General features: G+C 37.9%; 1 protein-coding gene across 1 annotated transcript in view; it reads right to left on the bottom strand.

The window, feature by feature from the left end:
- The window catches only part of LUZP2 (leucine zipper protein 2), a 204,193-nt gene that overhangs the window by 62,502 nt on the left and 123,277 nt on the right, over positions 1 to 18,414 (bottom strand). The window contains exons 6-7 of the mRNA XM_010563716.1: positions 5,221 to 5,283; positions 4,145 to 4,207 (exon numbers count right to left, since the gene is read on the bottom strand). Coding sequence (XP_010562018.1) covers positions 4,145 to 4,207; positions 5,221 to 5,283 — 126 coding nt within the window. The remainder of the gene's footprint in view (positions 1 to 4,144; positions 4,208 to 5,220; positions 5,284 to 18,414) is intronic.

Raw genomic sequence — 18,414 nt, 5'->3', positions numbered from 1 at the left:
ACGCGAGGGGGGGGGGGGGGTTAGGACTGTCTATCAATATATTTTGTCTGAGAATTTAAATAATAAAAGGGAAAACAGATGAAGCAGTAGTTGAAATTCATGCTTCTGAAACTCTGAAGCAGAATCCTTAGAAATTAATCGCAAAAAATGTAAACAACGAAATACTCAAGCCATAACAGTGAACCATTCTCACCTTGTACATTTAAAAGAATAACGATTTCAAAAATAGAAGATAGTTATATAAACCCATAGTGAAAATTATTGCTAGATTATTTTTCTTCATCTCTTATTCCTATCAGACACACACATATGGTTGCATTTCATGGAAAAAAAAATCTTTTTTTTTTTTTTTTTTTTTAATTTAGTAAAACATATGACTACTTCTAGGACAGTATAGCCAAATGATGGGAAGACAGTTAATGAAGGAAGAGTAATTTAAAAAGAAGTGGTTATGAACACCTGAAACAAATGTAGACCTCGATTTAGCAAGGCATTTAAACTTAAGAGTACTTCACTGAATCAGGGTTTTAAGACCATAATTAAATTATTGCAATTAAGAGTGGACTCATTCAGAACTAGTAAGTATGTACTGACAAAGGCAGCTATAAAATTAAGAAGCTTGAGTGAAAATTTTTATTAATCATTGCTTATTTTTCTCATTATAATACCAAGCAAATTTCAACTTTTGTCAGCTCTTGAAGGATACTATGCTGCAGGGTTTAAGGGACTGAACTCTGACAAAGAGACAGGAGCTCAAATTCTAATCTCAGTAGATACTAACAACTTCATGGCCTTGAGCACATCACTAAATTTCTGTGACTCTCCCTGCTTAGCTCTTGTATGGCATTATATTACAAAGAGAGAGATAGAAAAATATAAATAGACATATACACAAGCTACATAATTAATCAGCTAGATTACAAAACGCTCTGAAAACATAAGAGTAAATACATGCCAAATACAATGAACTCATGTTCTATTTGCTACCGCTTGTTAAGTTACTGTCACACAGTGTTAAAAGTAGATATCATTTACCAATTCACTGGAGTATAAAGAAGGAGGCTGTCTTTTTTCCCCCCCTTCCTCCTCCTCTCCCACTTAATCCCCAGAGCATTAGTCAGTACAGAGTCATTGACAATAATAGTTACCAGAATTTAAAAACTAGTTTCTTGATGTTGATTATGCAAAACAAAAAGCAAACAACCCCTCCCTACTTACTTCACGGGTATCTGCACAATTAATTCCACCTCAGAAAGCAGTAGTTTAATGGGCATGGACCAAAGCATTCCCTCAAGCCCTTCAGAAATCTAATAGCCTGAAGTTTACATCCTTCTGGTGAACTGCTGTGAGAAGCTTGCAATGTTCAGAGCTATACAGAGAACACAATTCCCCGAAGTCCTCAGTAAGGCACACAGAAAACATAAGGATTAATAGGGTGGGAGCATGGTGGAAGGGGGAAAGGGTAGAAGTCCTGTAACCTGACGGTAACCAGCAGCCGGGAGATTATCACACGCACCATTCATGCTCTGTGCTGGCAGAAGACTATCCAGCCGCCGTTTTGATCTTTTATCAGAAAGAATCAGAGCTTCACAAAACAGCTTCAACAGCAATGATAACATGAAATCTGTTTAGCTTCTGGTATCAAAGCAATTAGAAATGAAGTACCACCTGCTCTTGCCCAAACCTGGCAGCCTCTCTCCAATCAGAGAGATATTTAAAAAGCTTTCCACCCTATACCAAATGGCTTCTACTCTGTTCAGTGTGTCTGTCTTCACACCTGAAACACGCACAAAACAGCACACTGAATCTACCCCTTCCCACATCTCACACCATTATTTAGGAGGATAGCATAAGCTTGCTGTTCCCTTTTCTTCATATATCAAATTTCTGTAGTCAGGAAAAAGATTGACAAAAACATTTCTGGCTACCCGTGAAGGATACAGATATATCAAATTAGCAAATCAGGCAGTCAGTGTCATACAGTGCTGCACATGGCCAAGAGATGTTTCAGGTATTTGCTCATGCAGTTCTCAGTATGTGGGACTTTGGAATCCATTTCACGATTCATTAACACCGTCCATCTAAAGTTCTCAAAGCATTTTAAATTACGTTAGTTCACAATTTCCCTAAAATGCGAGTAACATTTTCCCTATCTTGCAAGTCAATGCATTCAGAGCAGAACACACCCTACGTAACTGGGGACCTACATCGGAGCTGGTGGCCCTAGTATTCCTTCACGATCAAGAACGATGTCTATTCAGTGTAGGTCAAGGAGTTTAAGGCACAATTCACGTGGTCAAATGTAGACATAGCCTTTAGGAGATGGAATATTTCCCAGACTCCCACGGCAGCACTGAATAACTCCCCAAGGATTAGAAGCGTAGCCTATGGTGCAGACATCCATATCCAGTCAGGTGGGACCCACTTCTATTCACACCGGGCGCATCACCTCCGTTATAACACAAATAACTCCCTCCCCTCCACCACAACCCCCTGATTTTACATCTATACCTTAACCTCTACACTGCCATAGTTTACTGAACTAGGATGAGAAGGTGGATTTCATTTTATGTATGCCACTGACTTGCCAGACAGCCCTTTCCCATTTGTTCACTTCTTCGTGCTCATGTTTTCCTTCTCCTCTTCTGTAAACTGTTTTCAGGTGGCCAGCACTTAGCAGGTGTTCCCTTGTTAAGCACAACCTAGCATGATTCAGATCCATTTTGGGGATCGCTGCATGTTAGCATAATGAAAACAAAAAGTAGACAGTAGTACTGAACAATCCTACTGCTTCAGCCAAAGAAAACAAGCTTTCACACCAAGGCAAGATTATAGGTTATAATCTTTTCCTCAGTTCAAACTCTCAATTATACCTAAACTGAATTTGAAGAAAAATGGATTATTTTTGTTAATCCTAGCTAGTATTAAAATTTAACTGCCTAGATGTATAATATGCCTAGTTTTTAATCTCTAAATCTATTCCCCTGGTTTGGGTCTCATGATGATCAGAAATAAATGTTCCTGAAAAAAACTTGGAATCAACCTGTGCATGAAAAAAAAAAAAAAAGAAAGAAAGAAAGAAAAAAACCACACAAATCACACTGTATTTTAGATGGCCTACATTATTCCACCTTTACAGTACTATGCATACAATAGAGAGACAGTAGGGAGAGTTAAATACTTCCAGAAGGCAATTTGGACCTCATATTGAGATGAATTACTTTGTAAGTAATTTTAGCTCTAGTCACTCTGAAGATGACTACTTATCTTCATCCTTTATGCCGGGAATAAAAGCACTACTCAATTAGCAGCCTCCAGTCAGGTGACCTGACTCTCTCTCTTCCTTTTTTAACAGGTATTAACTTCTCCCTGTGTTAACAAGGACTGATGCCCTTTAGCAAAATGTCTCTATGTTTTGTCCTTCCCCCCTCCCCCCTTCCTTTCTTTTTTTTTTTTTTTGAAATGTGCTAGCTAGACAGGCTATTATTTTGGATTGTATAAGCCACAGATGTTTCTTTTTTTTTCTAGTTTCAGCCTATAGCAGGAATTGGATCCAGGGACCTAAGCAACATTCCGTTGCTCAAGCTTATCACAAACACAGAGAGTTGCTTTAAGTGTTAACAATAATTGGCATTGCCATGGAGGACTGCTAATCAAAGAAAAAACAAGAACCATGTGTAAAACATTCTATTGTTCGGCTAGAAAGATGAAAAAGCTGTTACAGAATCTATAGAATAGGGCAATAGGTTTTGGTTACCAGCAGGAAACTAGAACACCGCTTTATGTGAGCATGTAAATACAGATAATCATAAAGTAAATACTTGCCACTGCTTTTGTTTATTTAAAAACAAAGACACCAGACAACTTCTTAGGCTTTGAATCTTCTCTTCTTTGCCCCAGAAAGCAATTTAATAAAAAGCACTGTCCCTGTTACAGTGGTTTGCACACAAAAAAAAAGGATGATATTTCTGAAATTGCATTATGGTATTATGTCTGTCTGGGGTGCTTTGAGCTCTTTTCAGTATGGTGAGAAGGAAAAGATTCCTTACAACTATAGTAATAAAGTCAGCTACCATACTCCCAGCTTACTTCAATGCTATATTAACTCTAAAACTTTAGCTAACTATGGTGAAATAAAACTTACCTTAAAAATCAAATCCTTTTTCCCATAACGAAGCTCTTTCAGCTGGGCTTGGATCTTCTTTGACTGAAAGTGAGGATAATAAAACCAAGGGGCTTATTTTAAATATTTACTTTTAAGATCAGAAAAAAAGGTAGCAAGTTCTGACAAGAACAGAAACTAGATCAGCTTTAAAATGCAGAAAAATAACCAAAATCAACATCAATTGCTTCTCCAGGGTAGCATGTGTGTATTTACATACTGTGGCATGTTTGAAAACAACAATAGAGATATAAGAAGATAACATAGATTTTGACAAGCTAGAAAAAGAAATACCCCCAAACCCCATTATTTCCTTCACGTTCAACCATAATTATGAAAATCTTAGTCAAGAAGCAGCGTTATGCTTCTGTTTCATTCTGGCAAGGTGCAATGACTTTCACAGGAATGATATATGCAAAAAACCATCACTGAAGTCATGTAAATGAGTAAACCAGACTCATATATAGTAATACCCTCTTTCATGAAAAGTTAAATAGCTAAAAGGACTGCTCGCACAAATGCAGTTACTTGTACGTTTATGTATTTGCAAAAAAATAGGGCTTTTGTATCATCAACTACCTTTGCTAGCTCGCTCTTCAGTAGAGGGGAGATTTCTTTCCCTCTGTTTCCTAAAGTGACCATTTTTCCTTGAAGTAATGAAACATTCTAGGAATCAATAATAATAAATCCCTGTTGTCTCTATAAGTTAATTTCAAAAAAGGCATTTAGCTATTCCTGTCTTAGTCTAGCATAGAGATTATAAAAAGGAAATCAGTTTTACGTATGTTATAGATGTATATTATACATCTACAGAGCTACATATAATTTTCATAAGCATGCCCAAACTTTATTTTATTCCTTTAAAAGTGCAGATCACTTTCTAATACATTTGAGTTGCTTCTAGTGATGTCACAGAAATGAGTTTAGATGAGAGCGCTTTAGGAACACTCACCATACGCGTATAATATATAATCTATACCAGACCCTCAGTACAAAAGACTGTGATGCAAGCTTCTTTTGAGTATGTTAGATTTAGAATGGAGAGGAACGTTACTTACCTCTTCCGCATGAATACCACAAAGCTTGTTTCCTGACAAGAGCTTGTTTTTGAGGCTTTTGTTCTGAGAGGGGAAAAAAAAAAAATACAGTTTTATTACTGAGAGTTACTGAAATATTTAGGGACCCTCTAAATATTTGATCATACTGGTTTTATTTTATACATGGATAACACCTTCAAGTCACCAGCAAAGACACGGATAAGAAAAGAGATGCATCATGGCACAATATCATCTCTTACAGAATTCTAAAAGCCTATGACTTTGCATTAAACCCTGCTTTCACAGGAACAGGACTGCACATAGAAACCTTCCAAAACACTCTAGCAACTGAAAGCAATTTAGATTGGATATGCTGAGGTAAAAAAAGGAAAGAAAAAAAACCCTGTAACCCTTACCTGGTGTCAACTGCATAGCTCAGTATCATTTTCAGTAAATCATTATAACAACTGAGTAATAGGGCCAAGATCTCATCACTTGACCTTGATGATCAAATTCATGGGGTCTCTCTGCTAAATTTCATAATTTAAAACTGCAAGTAATCAAAAAATTTAGAAGGTTAGCTACCTGATAGCATTCTGCCAACTCAATATGCTTTTTCATATAGGAGTTTTAAATGTAGTTCTTCTCATTTTCAGGGAAAATAATAAACCTCGATAAAACGAATTTTCAATAGCCTGGTAATTCTTTCTGTACTTCTCACTCTTATTATCCCATAATTGACAGTCAAGGGTAAAGATTTCTCTGCAGCATGGACATCTTTCAAAACTGCTTAGAAAAGTATTCGATAAGCAGATCTTCAAGTGCTGGACGTAACATGCTTACACTAAAAAAGAAATGAAAGGAACACCAAAACCATCAACTCCTGTGCTAACGAACTGTGAATATACATACAGAAACCTGGCCCACCACGTTTCAGGAATGTATATTTATTACTGAATAGCAATAGCTTTCTTGAACATTGCGCACAAGACCAAGCTGGCACTAGAGAAAAAAACGGTAATTCCATCAAGTTCAAATTTAGATCCACATCCCACTGAAACACTTGAAGCTTTGTTTCCAGAATTAGAAGCTTGGAGTTTTTATCGAAAAAAACCTTTCATATTAAAGTGAATGCAAAGAAATTAAAATTCCATTCGAAAATTTCACATTTCACTGTTGCTATCTGCCGTGCACCAATATACGCTGCTGCAGAAACAATAAATGTTTTCCAGCTGTTTGACACGGGCACCCACAGTTCTGTAATACAACAGAAAGGAACTGAGTTGTTACTTGGAATGAGACAACCCAGGTTCTGCCTTGCAGAATATGATTTGCAAAGGGCTGGGTGTGTGGGGAGAGAGAACACATGTTGCTCTGATAAGTCTCGCAGTCGATTACTTTTTTTCTTTATTTGAAAATGATGTTGTAGCTTATCACAGAGCAACACCTTGGGAACTGGGTAGCAGATACAAGGTGAACAAAGATAAACCAACTAGAAACCAAAGAGGTGAAGAACACCCAACACATCTATTACTTGACCAGAGCTACATCTAAAGAGCTTTGTTGTACTGTGATCACACAGGAGATGTGATTGGTTTCACATGAAAGATCAGCATCACCTCTTAGGGTGACAGCCAAACAGATGTGCCAAAGGCACTGCTTCATTAGGGGAATTGCACTTAATTAACCCAGGAAGTCAAGTCATCACTTTGTTTTGACTAACTAGCTTCATTATCCTCTCATTATCCCCTCACAGCCTGGCGATGGTTGGTTTAGGTAACAGACTCTATCCCTATTTCAGAACCAAAGTAAGAATGAGTAGTAAGCCTGACATTTTTGCTCATTTATCTTCCTTTTGCCAAGCACAAGCTACTATAAGAAATACTTCTATTAATACATTAACTTCTACACGTGCTGTTTTGAGAAGACCCTACAGTAACCCAGAATGTGAAGAACTGAACGTCTACCACCTCGACAGGACACACGTTGTTTTAGATGGCTGTCACAATTTCCACATTATGTGCCAAAGTAGCCTGGCAAAAAGAATATAGTTAAAAGAATTTCTTCAAAACCAAAATTTGATGAAAATATTTTAAGTAAGGAGATGGACTCCATTTTGGAGATTTAGCTAGGTTTAGCAGGATTTACGAATCCTGTCTCATTATCCAGTCTATTAGCAACAAAACAAAAACCAGGGTTACCAGAGTGCAGGCAAAATAGTCACGATTTAATCTGTACTTAATAATGTTTTTAGAAATGAGAGCAAGCATTAAAGGTTACAATTATCAAGCACATAATAAGTAGGAGCTTGACAGAGGTAGATGACAACTTCTTGCTTACAATTTGAGTGATTTACGTTACTTCGCCAATCACATGCCACTGTCAAAAATAGCTTTGCATACTGATTAATAGTGCTAATTTTATAGCAGAATGTGAAGTATATCAGTAGAAACATGTGAAGTATAACAGAGCCTGGTTCGATCAGGATTCTGAATTAAATGTTGCAAAATGAAGACTCTGATCAGGTAAACATTCTGTAAGTTTGCTAGAAAGGGGTTATTCAAAATCAGATCAATTAATCAGTGATTTTTTTTTTAGGTTACACATACTTATTGAGTCAGGACAGAAGTTCTGACTTCTAAGTCGTAGATAAGGATTCAAGACGATGCTTCTTGTTTTCCTATTAAGCATCCTTCAAAGTACAATAACAAATAAGTTTAACTAGAATTTTACACAGTTTTTATTTCAAATTTTTCAGTTGTTATGAAGTACTTTAATGGAAAAGGTCATGGACATTTCAAGTTTAAAAACCAATAAAAGTTTAAGGAATAAATTAAGTATCTGTAAACATGTCTTTAATAGCCTCTTTTAAAATTATATTAAATAATGATTTTAATTAGACATGGCCTTTCAGATTTAGAGAAAGGATGCCATTCTATTCAGACTAAACGGGTAATTTAATGTATTTGAACATCTTAGCTTATAGCACAAACTGTTAGCTGGAGTGTTTGCATGCGATCATATCATTAAGCCAAGTTACTGTAGTATCTAACTCTCAATTTACTAAATCTTTTATCTCACTTTACCAGTAGTTTCAGTGCATCCCTAAATTCAAGGGCAAAAAAACTGCTGGTTGCCACAAATGTGGTTGCCACACGCGCAAGAATCCTGTTTTCTCTTCCCATGCAGTCAGTTCTTACTGTCCTGGCACCTACACTCAAGAACTAGTACCACACGTGAGTCCGGTGTCTATTCTGTGTCCTCCAAAAAAGTGAGAGCACTCAATGACAACTTGTCAGATTTGTTAACATACTCTTCACAGAGCTTCCATACTGAAAATAAAAAGCTTTCTGCCCCAATCCTAAATAGATTTGTCAGACAGTCCCTGGGCTTTTTTTCTTTTTTTCTTATATCCACATCTCGTTTCCATATTTTGTTTGGGTTCTGATATTATTTTCAATATGTGAGACCAGGCTTAAAGGAAGCTGAATTCATTATACGATCATTGACAGTAGCCCTACATTTAGGCTGCCTAAAGATCTCCCACCAATATAAAAACACATAAAAAGCTGTAGCATCATAGTTGCTTTGCCAGTGTGCCTTTGGAACCTGCAAGGGAAAAAAACCCTCGCTTGCTGGCTGGAAGGGTATATATGCTTTTCTATTCCTAACTCTAGAAAATAATCCCTTCTCTTCTGTCATTTATCCTCCTGAATCAAAGGCCAGTAACCAGCCAAAATAATCGCAAAACATCTGAAGAAATGCACCCATGTTATCACAAAAGCAGCAATCCCTACCGTGACAGGCAGCACATCGCCTCTCCGGAGAAGGGGGAGAGAGGGAAGAAAAATACAGAGAGCTATGACTACCTTAGCATTCTCAGAAAACAATAACCACAACGCCAATGGTCCTTTCTTTTCATATTGTTAAAGAATTTTACTAACTTTTAGCTCAATAAAATTCAGGTCTCCTTCCCTCTCCTATCCCTTTCTCCCTACAATATCAATGCATAATGGCTGAAAGGCATGAAAGGGGGTTTTTAGTATTTTTTTTCTTTTTTTTTAATTCCCATCTCCCTGTTAGAAAACTTAGACAAAGACTTAAAAAGAAAAGCACAAACTATACGCTTGAAAGCTCAATAGAAGCACTTTTACAGTTGCAGTTCTAGTTCCTTCCTTTTCTTCAAACTCATTTCATTAAAATCATTAATTACACAGCTACATATTGTATTTTTCATAATATCCCCTCCTCATTTAGCATATAAAATAAACAGCTCGTGAGGCAAGAGTCACAGTTTATGGGCATTGTTAAATGTGACAAACTACCCCGGGTCCATTTTAAGGGGGTTTATCATCACTGAAAATCTGAAATTATGGGGGTTAACATTTATCTGATGTATGATATATTCTACTGACAGAAGGGTAAAATTATGCCACCAATGTAAAAGGCACAAATTTTCAGACGTCATTTCTTGAAGTTAGGTTATCTTGACCTCTGGCCACACAGATGGATGCTTTAATGTTTATGTTTCATAATTTGAAACACCAGTATTACCTCTTTGAAACAGCATCAGAATCTCAACCCGAGATGAGCAAACTATACAATGTAGACATCATCAGTACAAAACAATTTAGTTTGCCTGCTAGCCTTTGAAAGCACGAAGACACAAAGTATGTTCAAGGAAAGAAAATCACTTTCTCTCTCAGAAAATTATTCCCAGCAATCAGCTTCAATTCAGACATTTTATCTGAGGTCTGACAGTGGTTGTTTGCTGTATACAAGATAAATTTGGCTCTGCCTCCCCTTGATGAATAGCGCAAATCAAACCATGCTGAGCCCCTGCTCATCATTGGAACATTTCTCTTATGGGCATCCTATTAAAAAAACAAGCCCAAACCCAAGAACAACAAAAAAGCCTGGACTCTGCTCAGCAGGAGTGTCAGGACCAATTGCCAAGATGAACTGTTTTCCATCCTCTGTTAAACCAAAGCACCCTTAGGAGGGAAATCAGAAGACAGCAACAGACCAAAATCAAATATCTGGACTTATCTGATATCACAATGTATTGGTACCCATTTTGCTTTGGATATTAGCTTTTTATTTCACGACGATGAAAAATGTTTCATATAACATGAAACAGTGCGACTGCTTTAATCCCAGCAGGGCTGGCTCAGCCCCTCATCTTTCTGAGACAGATAAATTGAGTTTCCTGCACTCTGCTATGTGAGGTTTTTCAGATAAGACCTTGAGAACTGCAGTTCTGCCTTGCCTTTATGGTCAGTGAAGACATTGTGCCTTTTTGTAAGAGAAGTTTGCCTTGATCTTCTTGAGGATGTTTGAGTCTCTTTTCCCCACAGTTTTTCAGTGGACAAGCGTGCCAAACAGCTGGAGGACTCTGTCCCATCCATGTACTTTAGTACTGACGATGCAGAGATGAACTGCACGCTTTTCAGATCTCTCTGGATCTAAACTCAGAAAGCACCACTGTCTGTCTAGCTCTGAATTCCTGGGAAAAGCCCACTTTCACCACGGTCACGCCTCAGCCTCTCCATGCCCAGACATGCCCTCCAACACCTCTGCCTACGCTGTATTCCGGAGGCACACGCAACACCCAGAAGCCGAGAGCCGAACTGGGTAACCCCGGCAAACACATCACGTTGCTGTAAGCTTTGATATAGCTGGACTTTTAATGCCCTGTTTTGTCGGTTTGGGTATTTTTTCTGTAACCTGTCCCCTTGCCTTACACTCTTACATTACAGATGAAGGCACATAAGAGGAAGCTTCCCCAAACAAACGGTATATATTTCTTTTCCTCTGCATATCTATCCCTTCTAATGCTAAATGCTATTTTTTCCTCCTGAACTTCAGGTAGTCCGCCTGAGCTGAAGGAGTTGGGAAGCGACACACAAAAATCGTCTATTTGAGCTTTTAGCAAGAGTTTTGTGTTGGGTGCGGCAGGACACAGGTACAACTATTTAGAAGCACACTATTTCCATGAATCCCCAGGTACGCAGGGGAAGCAACACCACAGTCTCCCAGTGAACCGAGCACACACTTTTGTTGTTTAGTTGAGAAGTGCTGTGTCCGCAACTTCTTGCAAACATTAATCCGGAATAATTTGTGCGCTGGGGAAGCACACAGAGAAAAGGAAGGGCAGAGTCAGAAGAGCTTCCTCCCGAGAAAAACGGGTTTTGTTGGTATCACTGCATCTTTGTGCGTATATTACAATTATGCGCAACGATAGCCTAACTTTATATGAAAGTCTCCGCTCTAGCAAATAAGCGATTCCTTTTGTCCGAGGCAGAGTACGTCCTGCAGTTGCGCCCCATATAATCCCATTGTGTAAACCTGAAATGCAACGCCACTATCTTCCATCTTTACTTTATCAGCTATCTAACATCTGCCAGATGGCACCACCGATAACTTCAGGCACCTGCTTCCATATGCCCCACGGCCACTCAAGTCCTGCCTTACGAGAAGTTTGTTGTGGGTGGCCTCTAGTATTGCTGGGCATCACCTCCAAATCTCTCCAGTAAGAAAGTTTTGTTTGTTTTGCACTAGTGAAGTGGCATGAGGCTGGCTGAAGACGTCTCTTAGCCACGGCTACAACCGTGGTTTTGCTGCATCATAAAACGGTTGATGTAACAATGACGGCACAATGTTAAATGAACCAGAATAGGGAGATATAGAATAATGACAACAATAATAAGAATAAAAGTATACATTTTGAGTAATGGGTTTTTTTTTTCAATCTCTTTATCTCTCTCTCTAAATGGAAACATGAGACAGTGAATATACATATATGTATTTAAAGTCATAACAAGCTAACACATTGCAGCATATTGGACTGGATCCATTATAGATAGTAAATTTTTAGTCACATTCCCACCTGATCATGCAAAAAAACTTGGAAGTAGAATACAGAAGAAAACCTGACAGATCGAGGTGTAAATGTGAGCCGGCCTCCCACTTAAAGGGAAACAGCAGCTGAGAGGCAGTCAGAAATCTTTCTATAGCTAAAAAATGCATTTCATCTGTTGCATAATAATATTGTTACGCAAATACAGAGTAACTAATCTTTGATCTAGCCTTCCTCATGCACATGCTCTTTTCTCAGAATCTTTTCATATATTTCAACTTTTTAATGTTTCCACACCAAAAGTGTAAACACTGGCTTCTCCATAAAAGCTCGTCCCTACAAAAATTAACGGTTTAAGTGGGATTTGTGCCTCTAAAGCACAATCATTGATAGCTTGCGTTGAAAATGTCTGATGTTAATGTTTAAAGACTTAATAGGAAGGTTTAATTCGCAGCCTACTTGCCATCAATATTAGTATTTTGCATCACTCAACTGCCTAGATAACTAGTTGCAGACCAACCCCCAGTCATCGTTCTGGTGTCTGAGACTTCATTCCAAACACAGCTCAGCACAGGACTATCAGACTGGTGTGAGACTTCTCCCCTGCCCGAGGTGAAGCGTTTAAGTGCTCTTCAAAGGCAGTTGGCTTTAAGATGTCCTCCACCCTTGTTAGTCACTGACAAGCCATTAGCATTCTGAGCAGGATTAGAGAACTGCTGCTGTGTTTTAAAACGTCAGCGTTTTTACAGAATGAGGTAAATGCTGATTTTCCGTAGCAGTCTTCTCTATTAGCAATGTGGGATGGGATCTAAGGAATCAAGTCACTTCAGGGCTCAATCATTCATGATTGTTATTAGGAATACTTGTGCTCTGAATTCAAGAGTAATTCATAATGCAGTTGTTCAGTCACCAGCTATCTGGCAGTCTCTGGGATGTAACAACAGTGGCTGAAAAGCTCTTTAAAATTCTGATCCAATACATTAAGTTTAGTAATTACTACTACATTGAAACTACTATTTGCACTACATTTAAAGATGCCAGGTTTGTTTTTCACCCCTTTTAGCCTGTATTTTGAATTGCTTGTCTCCAAGCCACAATAGGCTTTGCTCTACAGCTCTCATCTAAGGTGAGATTTATTTCCCGTCTAGTCCTCACAATTAGAACCGCTTGGAGAACGATGCTAACCCAGAACACCGTCATTCTTTCGTGGAGGACAATCATTTGGGAGCTATCCTCCTTCTTTCTGTTTGCCAGGTGGAGTTTAGAGTCTTTGCTATGACCTGTAAAAGCAGCTTGCCTCTCCCTGCTATCACCTTCATGTACCAATAAAATAAAATAAAATTTAAGAAAAGGTACTGGGAACAGATCTACACTGTAAAAGGAAGACTATAGTACACTGATACTTCTCTAATACCTGTGAACTTGCTTCACTCTTCCTTAATCCAAAGGTTTTCTTTTTATCTGGAATAACTGATGCTTGGCAACTTTTCACATTTGTACCTGAACTTTCACGCATGCATCTAATATTAATATTCTGTCAGAGTTTGCAAATATGTATCCACATAACAAGAACAAAATCAGAATAAAAGCACGTTCCTGAATAACTATTATTGTTTATAGGGTTAGGATGCAGTATAAAATGTTGGTACGTGCAATCTTTTCTATGCACGTTTTAAATAGTTCAGTGGGAAAAAAACCCAAACCTCTCAATCTCTCAACACTCAGAAAGAGTGGATTTTTATGTTACAGCAATGAATCAGTGTACTGAACCACGTATTCTTTTTTTCCAGCGTATGTTTCCTTTGGAATGCAAGGGGTCGGAGCCATTTATTTTCCTTATCTCTGAGTAAAGATAGTTTATGATTAGGAAAATGATACACAAAAATATTTATTGGACTGATTTAATTTTCAATTACACCTTTCCAGTCATTTCAACAGGGCTTTGTTATGGGAAAGCAAATGCCACTTCTAATTCTTTCCGTGTCAGATATTCTAATTAAAAACACAGCAGCATATTAAATACAGAATCCCATTTTACAGAATTTATATCTGAAATGAAGGGTAATTGCTTATGCCATGCAGGATTATCTAGAGAAGAAACCTGACAACTCTTTGATCTTTCCCTTTGGTAGAGGTGGCTGAGTGCCCTGGGGATGGTTTGTGGAATCAATAAAGCAGAACACCTAGTTAGGTAGATGTTAGCCTGAAGCTCCTTCTTTTCATTTGTTCGACATTTGTGAACAGAACAGTGAAAAGAAGCTGGTGCTGCTGCAAGCTGCAGGTTAGGCTTAAAAAAACACCACCACCAAACAGCTCAGTGAGAGCTCTATTAAAGCAAGGTGACAGAAATGAAAAGAGCATGCTGAATGTGACCAAACATGTAAATAAAAATAATCTAAATATAAAATGCATTTCTGACTTTGAAAAAACCAAGCTCCTCTATCACTAGAAGAGTGAAGGGTCATACTAGTTACATTCTGTTCTACAACTTCACTTTTTCTGCTGTACCAGCAGCAGGGGATGAAACGCTGCATTAAGCATATTTTAGATCCAGAATTGTCAACATCTGTCTTAAAACATAAATGGCATAGTTATAAAAGGAGAAGGGCAGGAGATGACTGAGGAATACATTTATGCTGCTCTCTGTGGAGTCTTATCACTCAGGTTCGCTTTAATATTAATAGGCTCTGTCTCCCGAATTCTCTCAGTAGCTGTGCACTGAGTATTTGTTGTTACAGAACTTTTTGGCCAATATATTTAATTTTTAAAAGAAGTTTTGCAAGTACAATCTACAGACATCTAAAATATACATCAGCTGTTTTGAAGAAGCTACTACCATATCTTTCAATCAGGAAATAGATATCCCTGAGGCAGTTTTACTGGACTGATTCACATACTAAACATATTTCCACCATGCTGTGCTCGTTCAATATACTGAGAGATAAGTACCTACATAATAGGTACTAGTAATATCTCCTTCTTGCCTCTGTCCTGGTATGGTCTGTCCCCACTTAGAGAATACAAAGTGATTTCCGGGATGTTTCAGCACTTTCTAAAATATTAATTTTTAAATCACAAATTCCATGCAGGCAAGATCACCAGTAGAGTTCGTATCAGGAGGCAATGCAAAGGTGGCTCCATTTTTGGAACTGACGAAGTAGAAATGAGCTCACATTCTCTTATATCTTGATAAGCAAATCACGGTAGCAATTTACCGCAGTCAGCACACGTGTAGCAAAACCGTAAGCCACATCCATGCATCTTCAAAACATCAGGAGTGTAACCTAAACACCATTCACTGTCCTACTATATCAGGTGCAGGCAGCAACACAAGCTCCACCTGTGCTGGAAGCCAGCAAGACAGGAGGTATCTTCAGCCTTGAAGTGGCCCGGTTGCATTAACAGGAGGCTGTGTCATCTATAAGCAGCATGGAGTAAAACAGTAAATAGCTCAATGCAAACTTAGGCACGGGACAGTTTGCATGGGCAGTTAGGGGTATTCTTACTCTACCGGCGCAGAATTTGAATCCAATCATCGTTAATCTTCAATTATTTCCTAAAAGTCATTCAGCAAGGTGAAGAGAAGTCAGGAGGAGGATCTGATTCAGAGGACCCGACTGACATTTTTTGAGCTCTTAAGTATATTTCTTCAGGAATCATCGACCTACTCATGATAGTGAGCTTAACTTTTTATGCCAGGATCCCTCCTCTTGGGAAGGTAGGAGGAAAGGAGTATATCCTAATATAAACTGAGCTATTTTTCCATGTTATTGAACAGTGTTTCCCCCGATTTAAGCTCAGTACAGCAATATAAGATACAGATACTTCATGTTGGGCTCCTAAGGGTTCTTATGAAAAAAATAACTAAAAAAAAAAGGCTCTGAGTACAGCTTAAGCTTCTTTGGTTTCTGAGAGTAAATAACATATCTATAAACTAACTAAATATTTTCAGGGAAAAAAACACCCAGCCAATAAATAATATTTCAGTGAAAAACTGAAGACATTAAAGACCATCATAAAAAAAAGTTGAAGATGACATTTCTTAGTACTTTTAAGAAAGCCTAATCAATCAAGAGGACATGGGACTTCCTTCCTCCAAGAACATCTGGAATAGAAGGTGGTCTGCCTGGTCATATGTGAATCAATTCCTATTTCTGACCGGAATATCTCCTTTTCGTTAATGCTGCCATGAATATGAATTTGAGTCAATATCTCAAAGTCAAGGGAGGGTTTCAGTGAGACTTGGGGTCATACCCTAAAATGGCAACAATGTAATATTAAAAAATAAACATATTCTTAGTAATTTTTAGAAGTATTTATGTGATAATGCAAAGTTCTTTAAAATTATTCCCACAAAACATATTTCTCTGTAGATAAACTACCACATTTTTTCATGTTGATGACTTGATTCAGTATTGATGTTCAGCAAAGGACAAAGGGACTTTGTTGATCATTTATCTCAGACAATATATAATTAAATGATAGAGGTTGTACTACGTAACTGTGAAATTACACAGACCACAATTCTGAATTATATTAAAAAGGACAAAGCCCCAAATAAGTGAAGTATCAAAGCACACGTGTTGTTTTCCACTCTGAATCTCTGCCCAACAGGCTATAACGTTTGGCAAAGACATACCTCCAAAATCTGGCAGTGAACTGTGCCTACAAAAGAAAAGCACGTGCTTCCTTTTTCAGAAAAATACATTATTAGTACTTTGCTACATCTTATACACTGAACATTAAGGCAGTATGCAAAAGAAGTCTTTTCCTCCCTAAGCAGACTGTTAGTCTTTACTGTTATCTCCTGGCATCCTGCTTTTGTGCACATTCCAAATGTCATCTATTATTGATAATGTTCTCTGAACAGCTGCATTGATGTGCAAGCTGTGAAAAGTAATTTGCCTTAAAGTACTGGGGCCATTTACTGTATTTAAATGTCAGAAAAATATTCTATAATTCTTGATTAACTTCACATTTCGTTCCATATTGTTTCTGCAACAAAACAAGTTTTAGGCTGCTTGATACCAAAACTTCCCCTAAGCCTATTTTCATAAATAAAGTCATAATCCACTCAGTTCAAGTTAGTGTTAATATTATATGTCAGAACCTCAGCCATGAGTCCAGCTATTTTGCAATGCTTAGCATGTTGAATTAGCATCCCTAAATCAGCATGTTGCCTTTCTTTGCCAAACTTTCACCTTCCCAAAGCAGAGGAGTAATGGCAGAATATATTTCATTCTGATCTATTTTAACTGTCCTTTGATCATCTTTGACAAGTCTCCATAAGACAAAAAACCTTAAAGTTTTAAGGAAATTTCCAAAATGGAAAAACAATGTTTCAGCCAGTCTACTAGACTAGCTTTGCTCTGGTGACACGTCAAGTGCAAATGTACACATTGCATTTTGTAAATAGTAACGTGTGTAGTTACATTGAAAATGGTGTAATAAAGACAAATGATGAATTAGAAGAAAAAAACAAGCTTGTGATATCAGCGATAAACTGTACGCATTCAACTCCACACACACACAGAAGGAGAGGTTAGTTGGGAAAAGCTTTGCCTACCTTAACCTCACAGACCATGTGTTAGTCATCTGACACGTAAAGATCTGTGCAGTCAAAATGTGCCAAGACAAAACACGTTTTTCAATAGAAACCAAACATAGCCATGAATAACCTGAAGTTGAATCTGCAATCTTGCAATTACACGGTTATGTTGTACAGGTTATATAAGTCACATATTGTTTCCAAGCTATGATTTCAACAGCAGAAGACTCGGACATTTCAGGTGGGAGCCAACACTTAGTCAAATGGACTGCTGAACATTCCCAGATACTTTATCTACCAGTGATGGCCCACATATGCAGCTGCTCATGGTGGCCATGAAAAGGAGTGTAGATTTTCCCCAAACTACTGTTTTTCCCCCCGCCTTGCTTCAGATATCCAATGAAAGCCATTTGGAAAGCATGGCAAGACCTAGTAACAGAGAACAGAACATGCATGTCAATGGAAATTCTATGATTTACTGAGCATTCGCCTCCTGACAACAGCCAGTATCTGTAAAGTAGGACTAAGGAATTATTCCTTCTCCATCAGGCAGCAATGAAAAGACCTTGCTTTCAAGGCCTGGCTTTGAAAGCTGTTAGCAAAACATTTAAAATCTTCTCTGAAGAAGTTAGAAAGGAACTGCATGATTTTACATCTGTCCTTGAATGGCATCACGGTTTAAAATATTTAGCACACAAAGCATACTTTGGTAAATAATACCACCAGTAAAACAACGCTATGCCCTTACCTTCCAGGCTAGACACTGCTCTGTCTTTTAAGCACAGGAAGATGGTTTGCAGATGAAAAC

This window comes from Haliaeetus leucocephalus, unplaced genomic scaffold, assembly GCF_000737465.1.
Source record: "Haliaeetus leucocephalus isolate CR32 unplaced genomic scaffold, Haliaeetus_leucocephalus-4.0 Scaffold173, whole genome shotgun sequence".
NCBI lineage: Eukaryota > Metazoa > Chordata > Aves > Accipitriformes > Accipitridae > Haliaeetus > Haliaeetus leucocephalus.
Note: the sequence above shows the minus strand (reverse complement) of the source record. Positions and strands in the feature narration are given on the sequence as shown.